General features: G+C 36.1%; 1 protein-coding gene across 1 annotated transcript; it reads right to left on the bottom strand.

The window, feature by feature from the left end:
• Positions 1 to 2,847: 2,847 nt before the first annotated feature.
• LOC144565073 (Tetratricopeptide repeat (TPR)-like superfamily protein) lies at positions 2,848 to 10,587 on the bottom strand. Its single transcript, XM_078314703.1, has 6 exons — positions 10,209 to 10,587; positions 9,690 to 9,785; positions 6,466 to 6,642; positions 5,932 to 6,018; positions 5,783 to 5,854; positions 2,848 to 5,024 (listed from the first exon to the last, which is right to left on the bottom strand). Exons 1-6 carry the CDS (start codon positions 10,368 to 10,370, stop codon positions 3,141 to 3,143), a joined length of 2,478 nt encoding a protein of 825 aa, XP_078170829.1. The 5' UTR covers positions 10,371 to 10,587; the 3' UTR covers positions 2,848 to 3,140.
• Positions 10,588 to 19,284: the final 8,697 nt, after the last annotated feature.

The raw sequence follows: 19,284 nt of genomic DNA on the forward strand, positions 1-19,284 counted from the left end.
TCTTATTTTTTATTGGATTGTTGAGCATCACAATCCTGATCACTGCATGCGTCAGTTTGGAAGATGACAACAGATAGAGCCACCGCTTCCCCAGGATATGCTCGAGCACCAAGAGCTGCACAAGTAATATTCACATATCATATGTGGTTTATTTATTTTAAAGTACTTGTTTACTTATTTATTCTACTAACCTTGTAAACAGGTTGAAATGGGGCTCAAAGAGGAATGCCAATTGGGCGCAAGTGCACCGTCGGCATGTAAACGAGGCGACACAATATGCAGAGCGTGTGTACGAAGTAGGTCATCCGTGGGATATAAATGACCTGATAAGATATCGAAAATGGTACCAGGAGAACTGCATGGCATCCGTCTACCTGTTTGGTAAGCACGTGGAGGGGATGGATCGTAATGTTCCGGTTCCAAGAGACGAGCACTCCAAGTCTGGATACATTCCCAGCGGATCGACATTTGTTCGAAATGTAAACATTTCTAACTCTGAAATTTATAATTGATTAATTATATATCATTTATTATACTCTGATTATATGTACATGCTTTGCGTAGGATAGGAGAGTTGGCACATGGCACACGAGCATTTTTCACGAAGGGTCTCCGTACTATTGGTAAGGGCAAAATGAGACTAGGTTTGTATATCCCGTATCAATACAAAAGCCTGGCCATTTATCAACAGAATTTCAGGCAGTAACTAGTCCACAAAACTATATTTCACAAGGAATTTTTTTTATATCCTTGATATTGTTTTGAGCAGTCCATTTATCAACAGAATTCCAGTATCTTATATTTAGGTTCCAGGACGTTCATATTTTATCTTAAGTATACCTCTGGTATATATAATCTGAAAAAAAAAATAGAAAAGTTAAGGGAACCAAATTAACTCCTCGTTACATGCACTGTTTGTCTATCCCGTATCAATACAAAAGCCTGGCCAAGTGGCCAGCAATTTTAACCGACTCAACAGGAGTCGCAGTACTGCACGCGGGTACGAGTGGCTTAATCCTCCTCTATGAGGAAATTAAAGCAAAATTTGTAACATATATTTAGATGAGGAGGGTTCAAATGCCTCCATGTTTTTGTGCTTCCATCATGCCTTTATTTCTTTCCATCATTTTTAAAATTCAAACAGTCGATCCGAACCGCTCAACCTAACCTCTATACTAAAATATTTTTGGAGACCAAATTTTATATTTTTAGAAATTTTTTTACTATTTTTTAGATAGGTAAAAGAATACTACTTTTAGATGGTTCAGATTTACTAATTTTGTACCTATCTAAGAAAATAGTAAAATAATTTATAAAAATATAAAATTTGGTCTCCAAACATATTTTAGTATAGAGGTTAGGTTGAACGATTCGGATCGACTGTTTGAACTTTGAAAATGATGAAGAAAAATGGAGGCATGATGGAGACACAAAAACATGAAGGCATTTGAACCCTCATCTAAATATATGTTACAAATTTTGCTTTAATTTCCTCGTAGAGGAGGATTAAGCCACCCGTACCCGCGCGCAGTACTGCGACTCCTGTTGAGTCGGTTAAAATTGCTGGCCACTTGGCCAGGCTTTTGTATTGATACGGGATAGACAAACGGTGCATGTAACGAGGAGTTTGGTTCCCTTGACTTTTCTATTTTTTTTTTCAGATTATATATATCAGAGGTATACTTAAGATAAAATATGAACGTCCTGGAACCTAAATATAAGATACTGGAATTCTGTTGATAAATGGACTGCTCAAAACAATATCAAGGATATAAAAAAAATTCCTTGTGAAATATGGTTTTGTGGACTAGTCACTGCCTGATTGTACCTGAGGTGTAAGTGTTACAGTCGGACCCTTTTTTTTTAACTTGGTACAAATTTCAAAGCAACTTCATTGCAATCACAACAAATATCGGATTGAATTTGATCCGGCTAAAATTAATCTGAATTGTCTATTATTTTTAAATTGCACCTTAGTTAGCTGACTCAGCACCCGAACTCGATTGTACAGTAGGATGGAGACACTTGGGAATTTGTGCGCATAAGTGAGGCTAGAAGATACAGTAAACACCCACTCATGCAAAAATTGGCGGTGACTTGATCAAAACTAAATAAGTACAGAAACATCGAAATACAAAAGAATTTGAGGCAAATGTATATAAATTTACTTTTTATATAACATAAGACCAATGTATTAAAATGCGGCTTTGTTTATGTATTAAACAAAAGTCACTGTATATATAGGCTTTTATATTTAGACTGTCAATATCCACGGTCAATTTTCACAGTCATAACAAATCAACAAGGTAATACCAAGAGTCATAAATCTTTTCACAGTCATAACAAATCAACAAGGTAATTCCCAGAGTCATAAATCTTGTAGGACAGATGTCAAAAGTAACCAAATTTTATAATAATCAAATCACAGCCATGAAAAGCCAACATGCCAACATGGTAGATTTTCCCATCAACGATGCCGCATGCAGTGGTAGTATACGTCCGCATGATTGCATGTTGAAATCTGCATATATGTACATACTGTATACATGTCATGTTAAGCACGATAGCAAACTGCATACGCAGTTTGCAAAATTAAGATATTATCTTATATAAATTATTTCAGACAAGGGTAAGTTTCATGGAAATTCGAATTCATAAAGAATTCACATTTATGATAAAGGTAGCACAATAAAGTCGGTTGAAGGCAGGAGCGAAGCACCCCCATGCCACAGATTTTTTTAACTAAACCATTCGGACCGTCAAATGCTGATTTAATTTTCATAAAAGGGGTGGTCCAAGAAAAACAACTCATCCTATACAAGAAAACCAATCAGGCAGAGCACATCATGAATAAACGGCACTGCGCTTGATTTTGCTTAATTAAATGAATGTAGCGGCCTTTGTTCTCTCTGTATCTCCATAACAAAATGAGATGAACTGATACATCAAAAAAAAACTTTTACATGAAGCCCTTAGTTATTCCAGTAAAAATGGATAGGTCCCTAAATTTTGAACGAAGCTACAAACGAGGAAAAAAAATCTAAGCCCTGTCTCAATGTTTATACACCACAATTCAGTCAAAACACTGGCACAACAATCCCTTCTTCCCCGTGACCAACAAAGTGACCAACCATCAAAGGCTAGACAGTCACACTGCCACTTGACTGAAACCTCACATTCTGGCACTGTCGCAACTTTGTTAGTGCATCTACAGCATTTCCTTTTAGAAGGTCAATATACACTGATGCGAGAACAACTCTAGGGTTTTCAGGCATGGAACCAGAAGCCTGTTTGACAAAAGTCGCAGCCTGATCCACGTCACCTTGCATGGCTGCAACAACACTTAAGTTAACATAAAGCATGGCTCGTCCCTCCTCTGGCTTTAAAATGGGACTTGAAAAATGTTTTGACTCTGACGTTTGTTTTGTTACTACCGTATCAACCACTGTCTCATCCCCATCCCCATCTCTCTCTAAAACCCACAATTCTAACTCATCTTCTTCACTAAATGGAAGCATTACACTGTTTTCTCTTTCAATGTAAATAGAGAGCAGCTCTGTGGCTTCTTTCAGCCGATTCAGGAGGCAGAGTGCCTCAGCAGCATAAACATGACCTAGAAACGTGTACTTTCTCGAACAGCCCGGAAGCTGAATAAGCGACCTTGCAAATTTCAAAGCTCTCAAGGGGTTCTTCAAGCACAGATCAACATATGCTAGGTCAGCAAACAAAGCCTGCTTAATCTTCAGGTTCTCATTTTCACAAATTTTCACATAAGACACCACTGAGCTCAGCAAGGTCGCATTCAAATTTGATCCCCCAATTGCTACTCCATTGCCAGAACCCGCTTGCCCTGATCCTGAGGAGGGAGTTGCTGCCTTGGAATCTGTACCACCTGAGGTGGTGTTCTTCTGTCCTGAGGCTCTTGCTTGGCTTTGATCAGACAGGACATCGTCTGGTGGGATTGCAAGCATTGCTTCCGACTCAGCGACCTGCATCAGTAGCATAGCATTGACAAGGTACTCCCTAGCACGAGGCAAAGAGATTAGTTCCACGCCATCAATTTTCTCTAACTTTTTTCCTTCACATCCATTAATTACAAGTTGCCTCCATCTTCCCGAACCAACAACATTTACAGTAATACCCTCTTTACCACAGCTTGATTCAGTCAAGAGGCCCATCTCCAGTGCCAAAAGACTACACTCAGCAAACCTGAGCCAAAATAGTGGTCGGTTGCAAAAAAATGGAACTGCTTCCCTAAAGCAACGAGCTGCCAACATTGGCTTCCCAGATATTAAATGTTGAAGTCCCAAATTGTAAGAAATAAGGCATGATTTCTCCTGGGAAAAAAGATTCAGTTGTAGAGGCTTTGAATGTAGGGCTGAGCTCTCCTTCAATGCCTTGCAAAATAACATACTTGCAGTGTGGTGGGACCCCTGCTGGTGAAGTATGCACCCCAGGTTGTTGTAAAACATAGCAGCAGCTGTCGGGTCAGTGCGGTTACCAGGAGGTAAGCTCAAGAGTTTCACTGCCTTACGATGATTACCTCTTGCATACTCCAACTGAGATTTTAGAAGAAGCTCTGTCGATGAGTCTCTTCCTCGAGCCATGTTCATGGCTTGTTTTAGTTCCCGTTTTGCCACCTTAAGGTTTCGTGTAAGGAGCAAGAGTCGAACTTTGAAGAGTTGTAGCTTAACTTTTAGGTCGGCGTGAGTGGCAATAGAGACGAGGTCAGTTGGTGTTTTAGAGAAATGATCAGTTAGAAAAAACCGCCCAGTATCTAGGGTTGAGTATAGGTTTTCGTACTCTTCATCGGTTAGGTTGCGTGCATGTAAAGCAGGGTCGTCCATCGAAATTGCATTTTGAAGGGCAGATGGATCAGAGGAAGAAGTGTCCAGAGGAGCGGTGATATTTTTCACAGAAGGTTTTGGTGGATTGGCAGGTTGCGGCTGCACAACAGTCCCATTGTCGGTTTGGTTTGAGACGGTGCTGATGCCAAATGATTTTTCAAGATATTGAATTACATCCTACAAAAGATATCACTGACATGTCACTAAAAGCTATAATAATAGGTTAAATTCTTAATTAGATGATGAAATTCATCCTTTTAACTGTTTTGAAAAAATGAGATTTATCCTACTTGACACAAACTTGAACTCTAAAGTGCAAACAGTGTCATTTTATGCTTCCTTATTGCACTGCATCTTAACAACCAATATAAAAAATGGGTTGGGATCTGTTGGCAACAGCTTAACTTGACAATACTGACACCAATTCTCAAAGGATAATAAAGAAAAATTTGTAGGTGTTGTTAGCCTTGTAGATTGGTTATGTATCAAATCTCATGCAACTTGAAGGTCATTTGTCACTTCATGAAAGGCGATTATATATAGACCATTGTAATTTCAAATCATTTGATAAACAGTAAACTTGCATCAAATTATCAATTTCATGTGATATGCACAAAGTTTACATAGCATTCGAAGTACCGGACTTGAAAATTGTCAAGATTGTCAAGCTAAATCACATTCCAAGTACTAGCATCTCATCAAAAAGTAAAATAACAAGTTATTTACTAAGTTATCTTAATTCTCTACCTAGTTCATGCCCTTTGAAGAGTTTTTATCATTTTCTCATGTGGCTTAAATGTCATCAATAATTTTTATACCCCATTTCTGGACATGTGTTATCTTCATATCTCGTTTTTCTTGTTTGTTCCTTTTAAACAGCAGCGTAGCCAAAGAAAAATAAAATCAAATAGGACTCAAAGGGTGAATTAACTCACTGCCGCTCTTTTCGCATCTTGGATGGTGAATGCAATGTCCAACAAGAGAAAACACACATTCAGGGCTGTTGTCTGTAAACCAAAACAAGATTTGGCTGGGTTAAACATTATTTAGAAATCATAAATAAGGAGAATTAATTATACAGTACCTCATCAATGTCATCGATCGTTTCATATAGCTTCTCTAAAATTGCCAATGCGGAAGGATATTCATGTAGATGGTAAAGAACAAGAGCCTGGAAATGAGACATGTAGATGGTAAAGAACAAGAGCCAGAAAATGAGCCAACTCCCATAAAAGGAATCAGAATGTACCGTACAGTATCCTGATACTGATCATGTCCAGTCTTGGTGAAAGGATAACAGATAAAGAAGGAACTTTTCATTGTCATTCATGCCATTACAAAAGCTTAAGCATGATATATACCCTAAAAAATAGGATATATCTCCTTTTATCATATAGAACATGAGAAAAATCTCAGCTCTCTTTTTGGAAATACATTCCAAGCATCCCCATTCCATCTGTCATTGATGGAAGGGGGGCACTGAATAGGGGAATGAACATCATCGTCATGTTTCATAGGAGTTATAGGAGTATAACTGATATTTCATGTCTTGTAGGGCACACATAATAGTTGCATTTTGCAGATGCAAACATGAATCGCCATGTATAGTTAAACTTACAGTATTCAAATTTGGAATTGTTGTGTCAGATTCGTCTCCATAAACAATGAGGCCACCACTTGAGGCAGATATCTGATTCAACAAGATGGAGCTTCCTCTAGCACCACCCCCAGCCCTGCTGGTAGAATCACCCTCACCCTTCTCTTTAGATGCACGAGCCAGTTCTTCACATTTTTCCTGCAATAACATCAATGTTGTTACACAAAGCCAGTTTTGAACCTGGTGGTAAAGTATCTGTCCAGTTTCTGCTTTTCTTCTCTATTTCCTTTTTATGTTTTGTTTAGGATTTTGTCAGAGACGAAGGTTTTATCAAGAGGCTCAACTATTAATGCTCTAATTATTGAACACACAAAATATCTCTATTATGTAACCAGCTAGATTTAAACTAGCGTGCATCTACTGCATAAATAAGTTAGGAAAAGATTGGATTATAAGGAATATTATAAGCATGCATGACATTTTATTTAACAAAACCATGAAAAATGTTTGTCATAAGAGACAGATCGGATGGTTGGGTTACTATATCTAAAAACAATTAGTGAAGTTAGTAATAATACCTACATGAACATCACCTTAAAGGTACCAGATGAGAGAGTATTATTGTAAAATGTTTTATTCTTTTACAGTTAAGGCTATTAAAATAATTTTACCAACAATATTGAAAGTAAACAAAAATCACATCTATGCCAAAAGGCCCAATGCTTAAAGGCGAGAAAACATGAATGACTACACAATTATTCTCCTCAAGGTGACAAAATTCCAATACCAATCCAAGCTAGAGAATCACAAAAATCAGGCCCGACTCATTAGATAATCTCTTATCCTTGATATTTTCGTACCAAAACTACCTTAAATGACTTCAACCGCTCAGCATGGCTGGAGGAGATTCTAAATTTCTTGCACGAATAAACTAAAATGCCACAGTCAGGCTTGATTTTTGTTCCATCCCTCGCATATAACAAAATTGAGAGAGAGAAAAGGAGGACATGGTAGAGGGAAGAGTAGTGCAGTAAGAGGCGCAAAAAGCACACAATCAAGAACAAAATCACAGTGAAAGGCATCCTCACCTTTTTAAGCTGAGAGCGAGCACAGTTAACAAAGCATGCGCTTTTGTGTACTTTTTTGTGAGGCGATCAAGCCAGTGGGCATATTGAGGCGCATACTTCATGAACTCATTTACATCCAAGACCCACCTACCATTATATTGATTTCGTTATGAATCTAAGTCCTTTCATCTGCCCAATTTTAACTTTTATACACCTAATAAGTGATTTTGGCCTGAGCTTATTAGAGAAGCTAACGAAAAAAGGGGATAAAATGAAAATGATTATGAAATTGTACTAGAGCCCGAACTCGTTCTGTATCAAATACAACTCAAATTGTGTCTTTGTGAACAATTTCTTCTCAGGTTCTCCACGATTCTGCCCCGTTTAGACTTGTATGAATAAGCACTCAAGGTAATTTTTTTGCTATTACATCAATTTTCATTGGAATTCTTTTTTTCTTCTTCTTCAAAAAGTATGTGGCACACCTAACCTCTTTGACTATTTGTTGCAAATCCGAACAAACCTTGCATCTATAGCACCTTTCTTTTCCATTTTTGGGAAGTAATCTTTTCCCAACTAATAACAGTGTGTATTTTTAATACAGATTAAAAGATACCAGATCATCTTGATCATTTCATTTTGTTTTTAATATAGATTAATAACAGCCTGTATTTTACTTCGATAATAATCAGATCTACTAATCTAGAATGCAATCAAAACTAACTTAAATTTATCAGTAAATTTGTAAATTTTTTACTTTTGCTATTGAAGGGCGTCTTTATTTGAAAGGATTCCTGTTTGCATTCTTTGTAGATTACATTGTATCGTAATATCATTCATCTTCCTAATTTAAGTGCCAAATACCAATACTAGATATTTGATGAGTTATGCATGTATTAAACTTTGCAGTGAACTATAAATGGAAGCAGAAGGACAATCCAATAACACTTATCCCAACTGCAAGGACCCTGCTTGGAAGTACTATCACCCTCCGAAATCCAGATGATACGAATAGAATCAAGTGCCTTGTTTGTGGGAAGGCAATGAATGGTGGTAGATATTGAGGAAAGCTACACATAATAGGAAGCAACAGGAATGCAAAGTCATGCAACAAATGTCCAGAGAATGTCAATAGCTATCAGAGTACATCGAGGGTAAGAAAAAGCATAAGGTGTGTTATGATCGACCACCCGACTTTGAGGAGTTTGAGATATGGTTGAGATTGATGGAGATGACAATGATGGGGACATCTACGCAAGTAGAAAAAGATCAGCTAGTGAAGATGCAAATAATAGAAAGGGTAAAGAGAAATAACTCAAGGCAATACCGGCATAGAAAAGAGGGCTTGTGGACTCATACGCAGTACTTAAGCCTGAGAGGGTGCTTGAGCTCCAATAAATGAAGTACACTGGTCCAGAGTAATATAAAAGGCAAGTTCAATAAGTAAAGAAGGGATGAGGTGTGTTGATATGTGTGACGCATGTTGTTTAGAAGAAGCCTTCCTTTTAACATATGCCGGTATGATGATTTTAAGCCACTCTTATTGCTTGGCAAACAATAGTCCAAGCTTTAGACTGCCCGGCTATCACAAGATGTCGAGTATACCAAAAAGCTTGATGAAAGAACAGAGTAATTTGGAAATTGGTTGGTTGTTCAATAATGTCCAATAAATGGACAGTTAGAACTGGTTTAAAAATTACAAACTTCTTGGTGAATCTCCAAAAAGATCCATGTTCTTCAGGTCTATTGATGCTAATTAAATTGCACAAACTAGAGAGAGGTAGTTTACGATGCTCGACTCTGTTGATGAGGTGGGCGGCGAAAGGTGGTTCAAATAGCGACTAACAATGGGGCAAACTTCAAATTGGCCGATGAATTAATTGCATCATTTTTCTTTTTTACTAAAATTTGATCATTTATAAATCTATAAATCTGTCTTTTCTTTTATATTTTATCACTATAAACAAAAAGTGAGCAACATATTACATATATGCATGCAACATGCAGCATGTAGCATGCAGGGAAATTATAACATTGCATAATTCTGATGTTGGAGGATATTGGAGTAAAGATTCCAAGGTAAGAATGCCTTATCTAAAGCAATTAGAATAAACATTACCAAACCTAACTGGTACGGTACGATGTTAGGTATGATGAAAATAAGCAGAAATTACTAACTTTTGTCTTCTCAAGGATTCCAAGAAGCTTCCGTGGATCTATTGGATCTGAACTGCTCTCAGAGAAGTACTCGGAAACAGCAATGTTGTGGAGCACCTAACAAATTAATACAGAATAAATAAATAAATTGAGTGGCAAAACATATCAACCAGAGCCCTACAACTAAGGTGTGTGTTCCACAGTTGTCAAATATGAAAAATATGGCCACTGAAAGAAATTTACAGAACTTCGACATGGATACTGCTGACCTAAAGCATCTTCAAAAGTTCTACTTCCATAAATAAACACTAAACATTTCATAGATGTCAAAAATAAGAAAAAGAAAGACTAAAAAGATGCTTCATAGAGGTAATGAGCTATTCCAGGAATCCTGCTGGAAAATTTGCCATGACAATTTGTAATTTGACAAATATGAAGCATGTATAACCAATTCTCAGCTAAGTAATCTTTAATCCCTCACGCTAGCGTTCAAAGTCAATTACGGAAGATCTACTCCAGATTAAGAGAAAGATGCGGCACCTTTGGATCATCCTCCTTTTTCTGGAGGAGCTGTTTCAACACATCGATGCACTCAGAAAAGCGGCGGTTTTGGAAGAGTACGGCAGCCTCTTTCGCTAGCGCCGCCGTGGCTGAGAGACTTTCTTCATCCCCGGGCGATGGAGACGAATCCCGACCTTCCATCTATCCGATCCAGTGTTCGGGTGCGATAGCCAAGTCGCGAGCCAACAAGAGAGTGTCTGCTTTGGAGCAGGAAGAAACTGGCTAGGGTTTTTGGAGCAGAGGAAACTGGCTAGGGTTCAGATGCGAGGGAAGTCGGAGAGGACGGGAAGTGAGAGATGAAATGGAGAGAATTGAATTTTCAATCCTTTTCTTTTCCTTTTTATTTTTCACCTTCTTCGTTGGTGTATTTGCATAAGTACCCTTGTCTAGCTATTTCCCGAATAATCATGCTTTCAGCTTCAAACAAAAACTCTTTCCATATATTATTTCACATTTTCAAAAAAAAAAAAAAGTTTCATCTAAGACTGAATTTCCAGATAAATCAAAAATACTTTTTTTTTCCAAAGTTAATTGCTGCCCCTATAATTTTCGTTTATTAATTATCATAGCTCGACCCAGTTCATATGCATTATCTTGTAACTTGAGTATTAGGTGCGTTTTGTCCGTATATAATATTTAATTTAGCTATGTGGTATACTGAGTTGACAATAATTTGGTGAGGTGCCATAACATTAACATATAACTTTTTATATTAATATTTCGAAATGAGAAATTTAAATAATTATTCGCTATGTATAACTTTATTCTTTTACAATTAATCCATTTATTTTGTGAACTTTCGATATATTACCGAGATTTTTATTTTTACTCAAAAAATAAATAATTTTATTATAAATAACCACGTTTTTCGAAAAATTATATTTATGCCCAAACTGCATATATTCCTGGCGGGCCGAATTTTTAATTCGGACCGCATATATTCTAGGCGGTCCGAATCGAAAATTTTTTTTTTCTTTTTTCTTTTTTCTTCCTTAAGCACTATAACTAAAATGCAAGTTAGCAATAGTTATGCCAATACACCAATTATTAAGGTTAGGAACTTTAAACTTCGAAGTAGATAGGTAATTATAATAGGTTAGTTAAATAAAACACATTTAATTTATCGTCTCACGAATAATTAGGGTGTTCTAGGATGAAACTTGGCAGTGTTGTTCTAGGATGTCGAGACTGTATGTCGGTAAATTTTCATGATTTTTGGAGATGTTTTGCTAAGGAAACCAGAGATGCAAAGTTGGACCCTGGATGAAACATTCATCGGTTGGGGCTATTTTTGCGAGCTTATATCTCCCGTTCTGTTCGGAGATTCTGCATGAAACTTGGCAGTGTTGTTCTAGGATGTCGAGACTATATGTCGGTAAATTTGCATGATTTTTAGATCTGTTTTGCTAAGAAAACCAGAGGTGCAAAGTTGGACCCCAGATGAAGCATTCATTGGTTGGGGCTATTTTTGCGAGCTTATATCTCCCTTTCTGTTCGGAGATTCTGCATGAAACTTGGCAGTGCTACAATTAGCTTAAAAATTTTATTATTTATATAAAAATATGATTTTGATAAGTTTTATGCAGAATCTCCGAATAGAATGGGAGATATAAGCTCGCAAAAATAGCCCCAACCGATGAATGTTTTATCCGGGATCCAACTTTGCACCTCTGGTTTCCTTAGCAAAAAAACTCCAAAAATAATGAAAATGTACCGACATATAGTCTCGACATCCTAGAACAGTACTGCCAAGTTTCATGCAGAATATCCGAACAGAACGGGAGATATAAGCCCGCAAAAATAGCCCCAACCGATGAATGTTTCATCCGGGGTCCAACTTTGCACCTCTGGTTTTCTTAGCAAAACAGCTCTAAAAATCATGCAAATTTACCGACATATAGTCTCGACATCCTAGAACAACACTGCCAAGTTTCATCCTAGAACACCCTAATTATTCGTGAGACGATAAATTAAACACGTTTTATTTAACTAACCTATTATAATTACCTATCTACTTCGAAGTTTAAAGTTCCTAACCTTAATAATTGGTGTATTGGCATAACTATTGCTAACTTGCATTTTAGTTATAGTGCTTAAGGAAGAAAAGAAAAAAAAAAAAAAAAAATAATAATAAAAAATTTCAATTCGGACCGCCTAGAATATATGCGGTTTGGACATAAATATAATTTTTCGAAAAAAATGGTTATTTATAATAAAATTATTTATTTTTTGGATAAAAATAAAAATCTCGGGATATATTACCTCCAACATTTAAAAATAGATTGTTGTAAAGTTCATATCATTTGATGAACGATAAAAATTTATTATTTTTCATACTTACAATGTATATAGAGTATAGTATACATTGCTTGCCGAATTATAAAATTATAAATTATTTTTAACAATTATAGAAATTATCAAGTTAACATGTCATTGTTAAATTCTTACCCATTAAAGATATTGCTGATGAGATCCTCCTAATTCAATTTGACTCCATCTCTACACTTTTTTCTCCTGAATATTTTATTAACGGAAATTAAAAAAAATAACAAAATCTTGATTCATAAGATGAATGCAATGGTATATACTATGAAAGCAGCTAACAGTCCCCGGTCCTTAGTTCCCCGAAAATTCCTAGACTTTTTACATTAATTCTATAAACAAGTTCATTAGATCCGGTAATACTATGAAAACAATCCTATAAACAAGTTCAATGGATGTTCTGCAGATGAAACCGCATGGTCCAGATGAAAACGCGTGAAAGCTGTTGAAAACGCGTGGTCAACGAACAAAGTACAATTGAAGTACAATCGACAGTTAAACTGGGGACCACCTTCTGTGAACATACACATATTATCCTGTGAACAAACAAATATTATCTTGTGAACATACATATATTATCCTGTGAACATACACATATTATCCTATTAACATAGAAATATTATCATGTGAACATACACATGTTATCCTGTGAACATACACATATTGTTGGGTTTTTGACAGTTCAAACCCATTTAATTAGCTCGATTTTGACAGTTCAAACCGATTAATTAGCTTTGTGCTTAAGCTACGGAATGACCGTAGAACAAAAAATTTCTACGGCCAACTTAAGCTCAGGATCTACTCCCGTAATTGATTTCTAAAACATTAAATCTATTTAACAAATCAAATAGATTAATATAACATATTTATACATTGTTTCCAAATCACAGTTGGAATGCAGACCGAGATAGTAGAGCTACATCACGGGAATGATTCTCCTCGGAGCACCAAACGTATGGTGCCTCTATAGGTTATCCACTAGGACTAACTAGAGAGCAGTTTATTTCTTTTGCCAGAAATACCATAAACCGCAGAATTCTGTAAAAATACTATTCACGAGGAAAAGATGAAAACCCATAAACACGAATTTTCAGTTACTTAGTTTCACAAATAAGCAAAACTGAAATACCGCAAAATTCGAGAAAACACTATTCACCAATCCCATAAATCTACTAATCAACAACCCGCAAGATTATACGTCAACTACGTATAACTTTTTTTTCTCAACCGAAACACTATTTGGGAGAGAAAACGAGAAAGAGAGAAAATACCGATTCGATTCGACACGAAATGATACAAGTGAATTAGTGAGTTTCTCTCTCCATGTACCCCTCTATTTATAGGCTTTTGAGGAGGTTCGCAAAAGACCGAAATACCCCTCAACATATGCCTATTTACAAAGTATGCCATTAAATGGATAAGGATGATGACATGTCATGTGGATAAGATCGATGACGTGTCATGTGGATAAGGATGACATGTGAAAAGACCAAAATGCCCTCGGCCCAAATTCAGATAATATCCATATAATTATTCTGAACAATTATATCTTTTGCGGTTGTTGTTTTGGTAATTTATACAACGTGTCCGGCACGTTTATAAATTAACCAGTGTTTTTGCTTTGTCGTCCGTATGACATTTATATATTAATTATAACAAATATAATTAATTATAACCATCTTACTATTGATCATAACCAATTTATAATCAATCACAATAAGATTCTCCGATTAACTCCTATATGGTATGACCCGATGGGATCTGTGTTATGTTGGTAAATAGAATTAAAACTGTTTTAACTTCTATAATCATGAGAGGCATCTGGCAAAATGCATCATGACCATCCAATTACATAGATGATGCTGTACAGTACAATATCACGATCCAGTAAATAATTTACTCGTGTTAATTCTTTGTCTCATAGCTATCATATTAGTTTCAAGGTAGGTGTGTGTCATCCTTGTAAACTTAATATTTTCTTGATCTTGAGTAGATTATCAAATATGATTACTCTTGTAATCATACCGCGCACTGATAATCTTACTCTATCAAGGGGCCCAGTGACACTATAACTCGTATAATAAATACGAGGAACAATAGTACTTTTAGTAGACCATCACTTCCTCAGCATAAGTTATGTATACCGAAGAGCTACCGTTATAGCTACTTTTTACAGATAGCGTTAGGTAACAGTCACAGATACATCTCTTATGTAGGAAAGATGAATACCTCATACTTTAGAACTTAACACTGAATGAAAGCATTAATGACACGAACACAATTCTGTATAATGTTTCATTCGGGGTCTGTCAGATATCATGTTCCTAGAACATATATCTATGTGATTAAAATGACAACTAATTGTCTATGGTCTGTAAAACTTGACCATCATTTAATCCACACACTAACCTTGTCATGGTAATTAGTGTTCCTGCTAATTACCTCGGTCAATAACTTTTAGAGCATATATCATCTATATTATGAAGTTTCACAATTTCAGTCATGAACTCGAAATGATTCATAAATGCAATAATACTCAAGGCAACAAAATGATATTAATCATCCAATTCATGAACAAAGCTTTATGATAAAATTATTGTATTATTGACTTCTAGATTATTACAAACTAACACATATTATCCTGTGAATATACAAATATTATTCTGTGAATATACAAATATTATTCTGTGAACATACATATTGTATTTGAAATTATGGCAATTGAAAGCGTGTCGTTGTCGGTTATGGCAGTTGAAAGCGCGTGGCCGAAAAAGTACTTCTTCCGTTATCAGCGGTTGAAAGCGCGTCGGAACTAAGCTAAAAATGAAAGGTTTTTATACGCGGGAATTTTTGGGAGACTGTAGCCCGGAGGACGTTACCTTTTCTCATATACTATATAGTGTCCAGAGAGGACGCTATAAACTATAACGCTTGAAAATAAAAAAAATAAAAATTACTTGAAGGAAGGAGAGTTGATTGCAGGGAGAACATAGCAGATAATGGAGTGCGACTGGAGAGGAGTCGGGCGATGAAGATGGCAGTAGCCTGAGTAGGAGGGGTGAGGTTTCCACCAACGTCACGCACGTATGAACCGAATGTTGGATTTCAAACAAATAAACTAAGGGCAGTTTTGGAGGGGGGAGGGGGGAGGGGGGCGCTTGGGAGCTTGGACTGAGGAAAGGGTGTAAGGTGTGGTGTTTCACTTCTCAGTTTTGTTTCTTCCGCTGCACGCTGTAGAGTATGGTGTCCATTAGTTTAAATACCTTGATTTTTGTACAAATTTTTGTCCAATTCACCTTCAGATTTCAAATTATGCAAATTTTCTCGCTGAAATGGAAGATATTTACGAATTCTATCTCAAGCTAACGCATAATTGAGTTTCTAGATTGGTTCATTTTATGAGTCTGGATCATATGAAATAGCTCAAATTTTGCGTTTAGATCCAGACAATCCGACCAGAATTCTAATTAATTCGAATCAATCTAATTCAAAGTAAAACACACAACACCTCTTTAATATTCATGCTAAAACATACCCTTTGAATCATTTACCCGACCCATACCGTATTTGATAATATAGGTATAGGTAAGATTTTTTTTTCACTAGCTTATTGGGTATGGTACAGATAAGGATTCTTTTCGTTAGCTAAACGGATAAGGATACGGGTCAAGGTTATTTTGTACATGTTACCCTGTAGGGTAATTATATAAAATATAATAATGTTTAAGCAATAATTAGTGAGTACTTTTGTTATTTTGTGTATTATTTTTATTGTAAGAAAAATATTAAACATATTACTTTTATTTGCATGTCTTGTTCTTTAATTACATAATTAAATTTGTTGGAAGATATATTATTGTTTTTGAATTCTCTTGTTTTATAAAAAATACAATTTAGTTGAAATTGATTGCATATTTTTTATTATTATTAATGTCATTTAGGGCTGTAAACGGAGTAGGTTTGGAGCGGATAATGCTGATATCATATCCATGTTCGTCTTTCAACGAGCGGATACGAATACGAATACGGATACAGATAGTAAACGGATATCAAAATTCAAAACCAAATCCTCCTTAAACGGATATGAATACGGAGCAGATAGTCCACAAATACGAATTCGAATACGGATATAAAACAAATAATGGTCGGATAATTAAGATATATGAACTTTTAAGATACAAATATTAATTAAAAAATTAAATATAAATATTTATGATAACTATAAGTTGATGGAGAGATGGGAGGTAATCTATTGATATAATATACATATCAAATAAAGGAACGGTAACAAAAGTTATTGTGGTGTAGTGGTTTGAAACTCAGTCTATTAGGTCTTAATATAGGAGTGTAGGGGTTTGAATCCTGCCTAGAGCAAATTTAATTCTTCTTTTATTTGGGTCCGACCATACTCATTGGGTTCCAGATGGTCCGAATATCCGCTCCGTTTAAGACTTACCATCTGTATCCGTATTCGGATCCGGATCTTCTCTGGGTATTTGATAATTACCCGAATTCATATCTAGAAATTATCCTGATTCATTTATTCAAATTCGAATCTGGATTGGATACGAAGCGGATTCAGAATAGATAATCTGAATCCGTTTACACCCCTAATGTCATTGCATATGTGCGAAATAAATGAGTTTTGATGTTCTATTTGTAAAATATAATAAAACTAAGAGTAAAGATATTATCCCCTACTTTTAGTCCCCTAACAGTCCCCCCCACCCCAACTCAGTTATCTAACAAACTTTATCCATATCCAAAATAAGTAGCTTAAAAGAAAGAACACGTCTCTCCCACCCCATCACTTCTGACAGTCGATGCCTCACCACTCTCCTCTGCTATCTCATCTCCGATCTCAAAGTTTCTTCATCGCCGACCACAGGAGGACGTGGTGCATCGTCGAGATCCGACGAGGAGAGTGTGGTGCAACGTCGAGATCCGGCGAGGAGAGTGTAGTGCACTGTTGAGATCCGGCGAGGAGAGCGTGGTGCACCGCCGAGATCCAGCGAGGAGATCCGGTGCGTTCTGGCACAATCTTGCCTCGTCTCCGATGAGATCTGGCGGGGAGAGCGTGGTGCACGGTCGGAGGGGTCCATGTTAGCCCAGTGAAGGTTGTCAGAGTGCAACATACGAATACTTCATTAGTTAGATATGAATATTTCATTAGTTAGATATGAATACTTCATTAGTTAGATATGAATACTTCATTAGTTATATATGCATACTTCATGTTGTTAGATATGAATACTTTATATTTACATAATTTGTTATAAATAATTCTTTAGTTAGATATGAACATAATATACTTACTATAAAAAAAAAACATTTTAAGTGAATTGAAGAGGTGTCTAATTTTGAATTGTATAAATTATTTCGTACACGTTAATATTTCATTGGTTAGATATGAATACTTCATGTTGTCAACATATGTTATCAGTAATAAAGATTATATAAATACTTCATTACTTAGATGTGAATACTTCATTAGTTAGATATGAATACTTCATTACTTAGATATGAATACTTAATAATTAATGATTCTCAATCTTAGTAGTGGTCTCCAATTTTGGCAAATGTCACTTTCAGACGGTTGCGGTCCCCAATCCAGGCTGTCAGACGTCCTTAGCGGTCCCCTTGGTTGTTACTGGTCCCCAAGATTAATGATCCCCTCCAATTTATGTTTATATTTGACGAATATTATAGATAATAAGTAATAGTACTTAAATTCGTAGGTATGAATATTATACGTTTTGACAATAAATAAAATCGCGTTAGCCCTTGCTCATTGCCGGCAGTTACCACATGTGCGCGTTAGTTAGTGGTCCCCGGTTGTACTTTTTTTGTCATTTAGCGCGGGGGACAGATAGGGGACAGAATGGGGGTACTGTTAGTCGATCCCTAAAATTAATTATCATACTAGTATTATTCATTATTTACCCGCTACCATTTCGTTACCCGATAATTTTAACGAGTAATGGTATGATATGGGTAAGGTCATTCTTAATGAGTATGGGTATGAAAATGCTTCCACCCTATCCGTATCGTACCCATTGATATTCCTAATCAAATGGTCCGGATCTAAACTCAAAATTTGAGTTAACTCAGGTGATATGAAGTCCACTTACGGTGGTGATATGAAGTCCTCTTATGGTACCTTATTGGGGTGAAAACGGAGCATGTACGAAGCGGATAGCGGTAAAACTATATCCATCTTTTTTTTATTTTTCGAATACGGATACAGAGCGGATATCAGACAAATACAGATATGGGTCCAGATCAAATCAAATATTTAATAAAATAATATTAAATAATATTAAAAAAAATAAAGTTCGTAGTATTTATCTAATTATAATGGTGAATAACATATATTAAAATATATGTTATATATTTACTATTTAGATACGGATCCCTAAAACTAATTATCATACTAGTATTATTCATTATTTACCCGCTACCATTTCGTTACCCGATAATTTTAACGGGTAATGGTAGGATATGGGTAATGTCAATTCTTAACGGGTAATGGTAGGATATAGGTAAGGTCATTCTTAATGAGTATGGGTATGAAAATGCTTCCACCCTATCCGTATCGTACCCATTGATATCCCTAATCAAATGGTCAGGATCTAAACTCAAAATTTGAGTTAACTCAGGTGATATGAAGTCCTCTTACGGTGGTGATATGAAGTCCTCTTATGGTACCTTATTGGGGTGAAAACGGAGCATG

Source organism: Carex rostrata, chromosome 14, assembly GCF_964058835.1.
Source record: "Carex rostrata chromosome 14, lpCarRost1.2, whole genome shotgun sequence".
Taxonomy (NCBI): Eukaryota; Viridiplantae; Streptophyta; class Magnoliopsida; order Poales; family Cyperaceae; genus Carex; species Carex rostrata.

Bases quoted from the DNA above. Each gene is read 5' to 3' on its own strand.
- LOC144565073 (XM_078314703.1), bottom strand. From the start codon at position 10,370: ATGGAAGGTCGGGATTCGTCTCCATCGCCCGGGGATGAAGAAAGTCTC. The intron at 6,643-9,689 runs GTTAGTAATTTC...ATGTTATTGCAG, and splicing joins GAATCCTTGAGAAGACAAAA to GAAAAATGTGAAGAACTGGC. The intron at 6,019-6,465 runs GTAAGTTTAACT...TCTCATTTCCAG, and splicing joins CAATTCCAAATTTGAATACT to GCTCTTGTTCTTTACCATCT.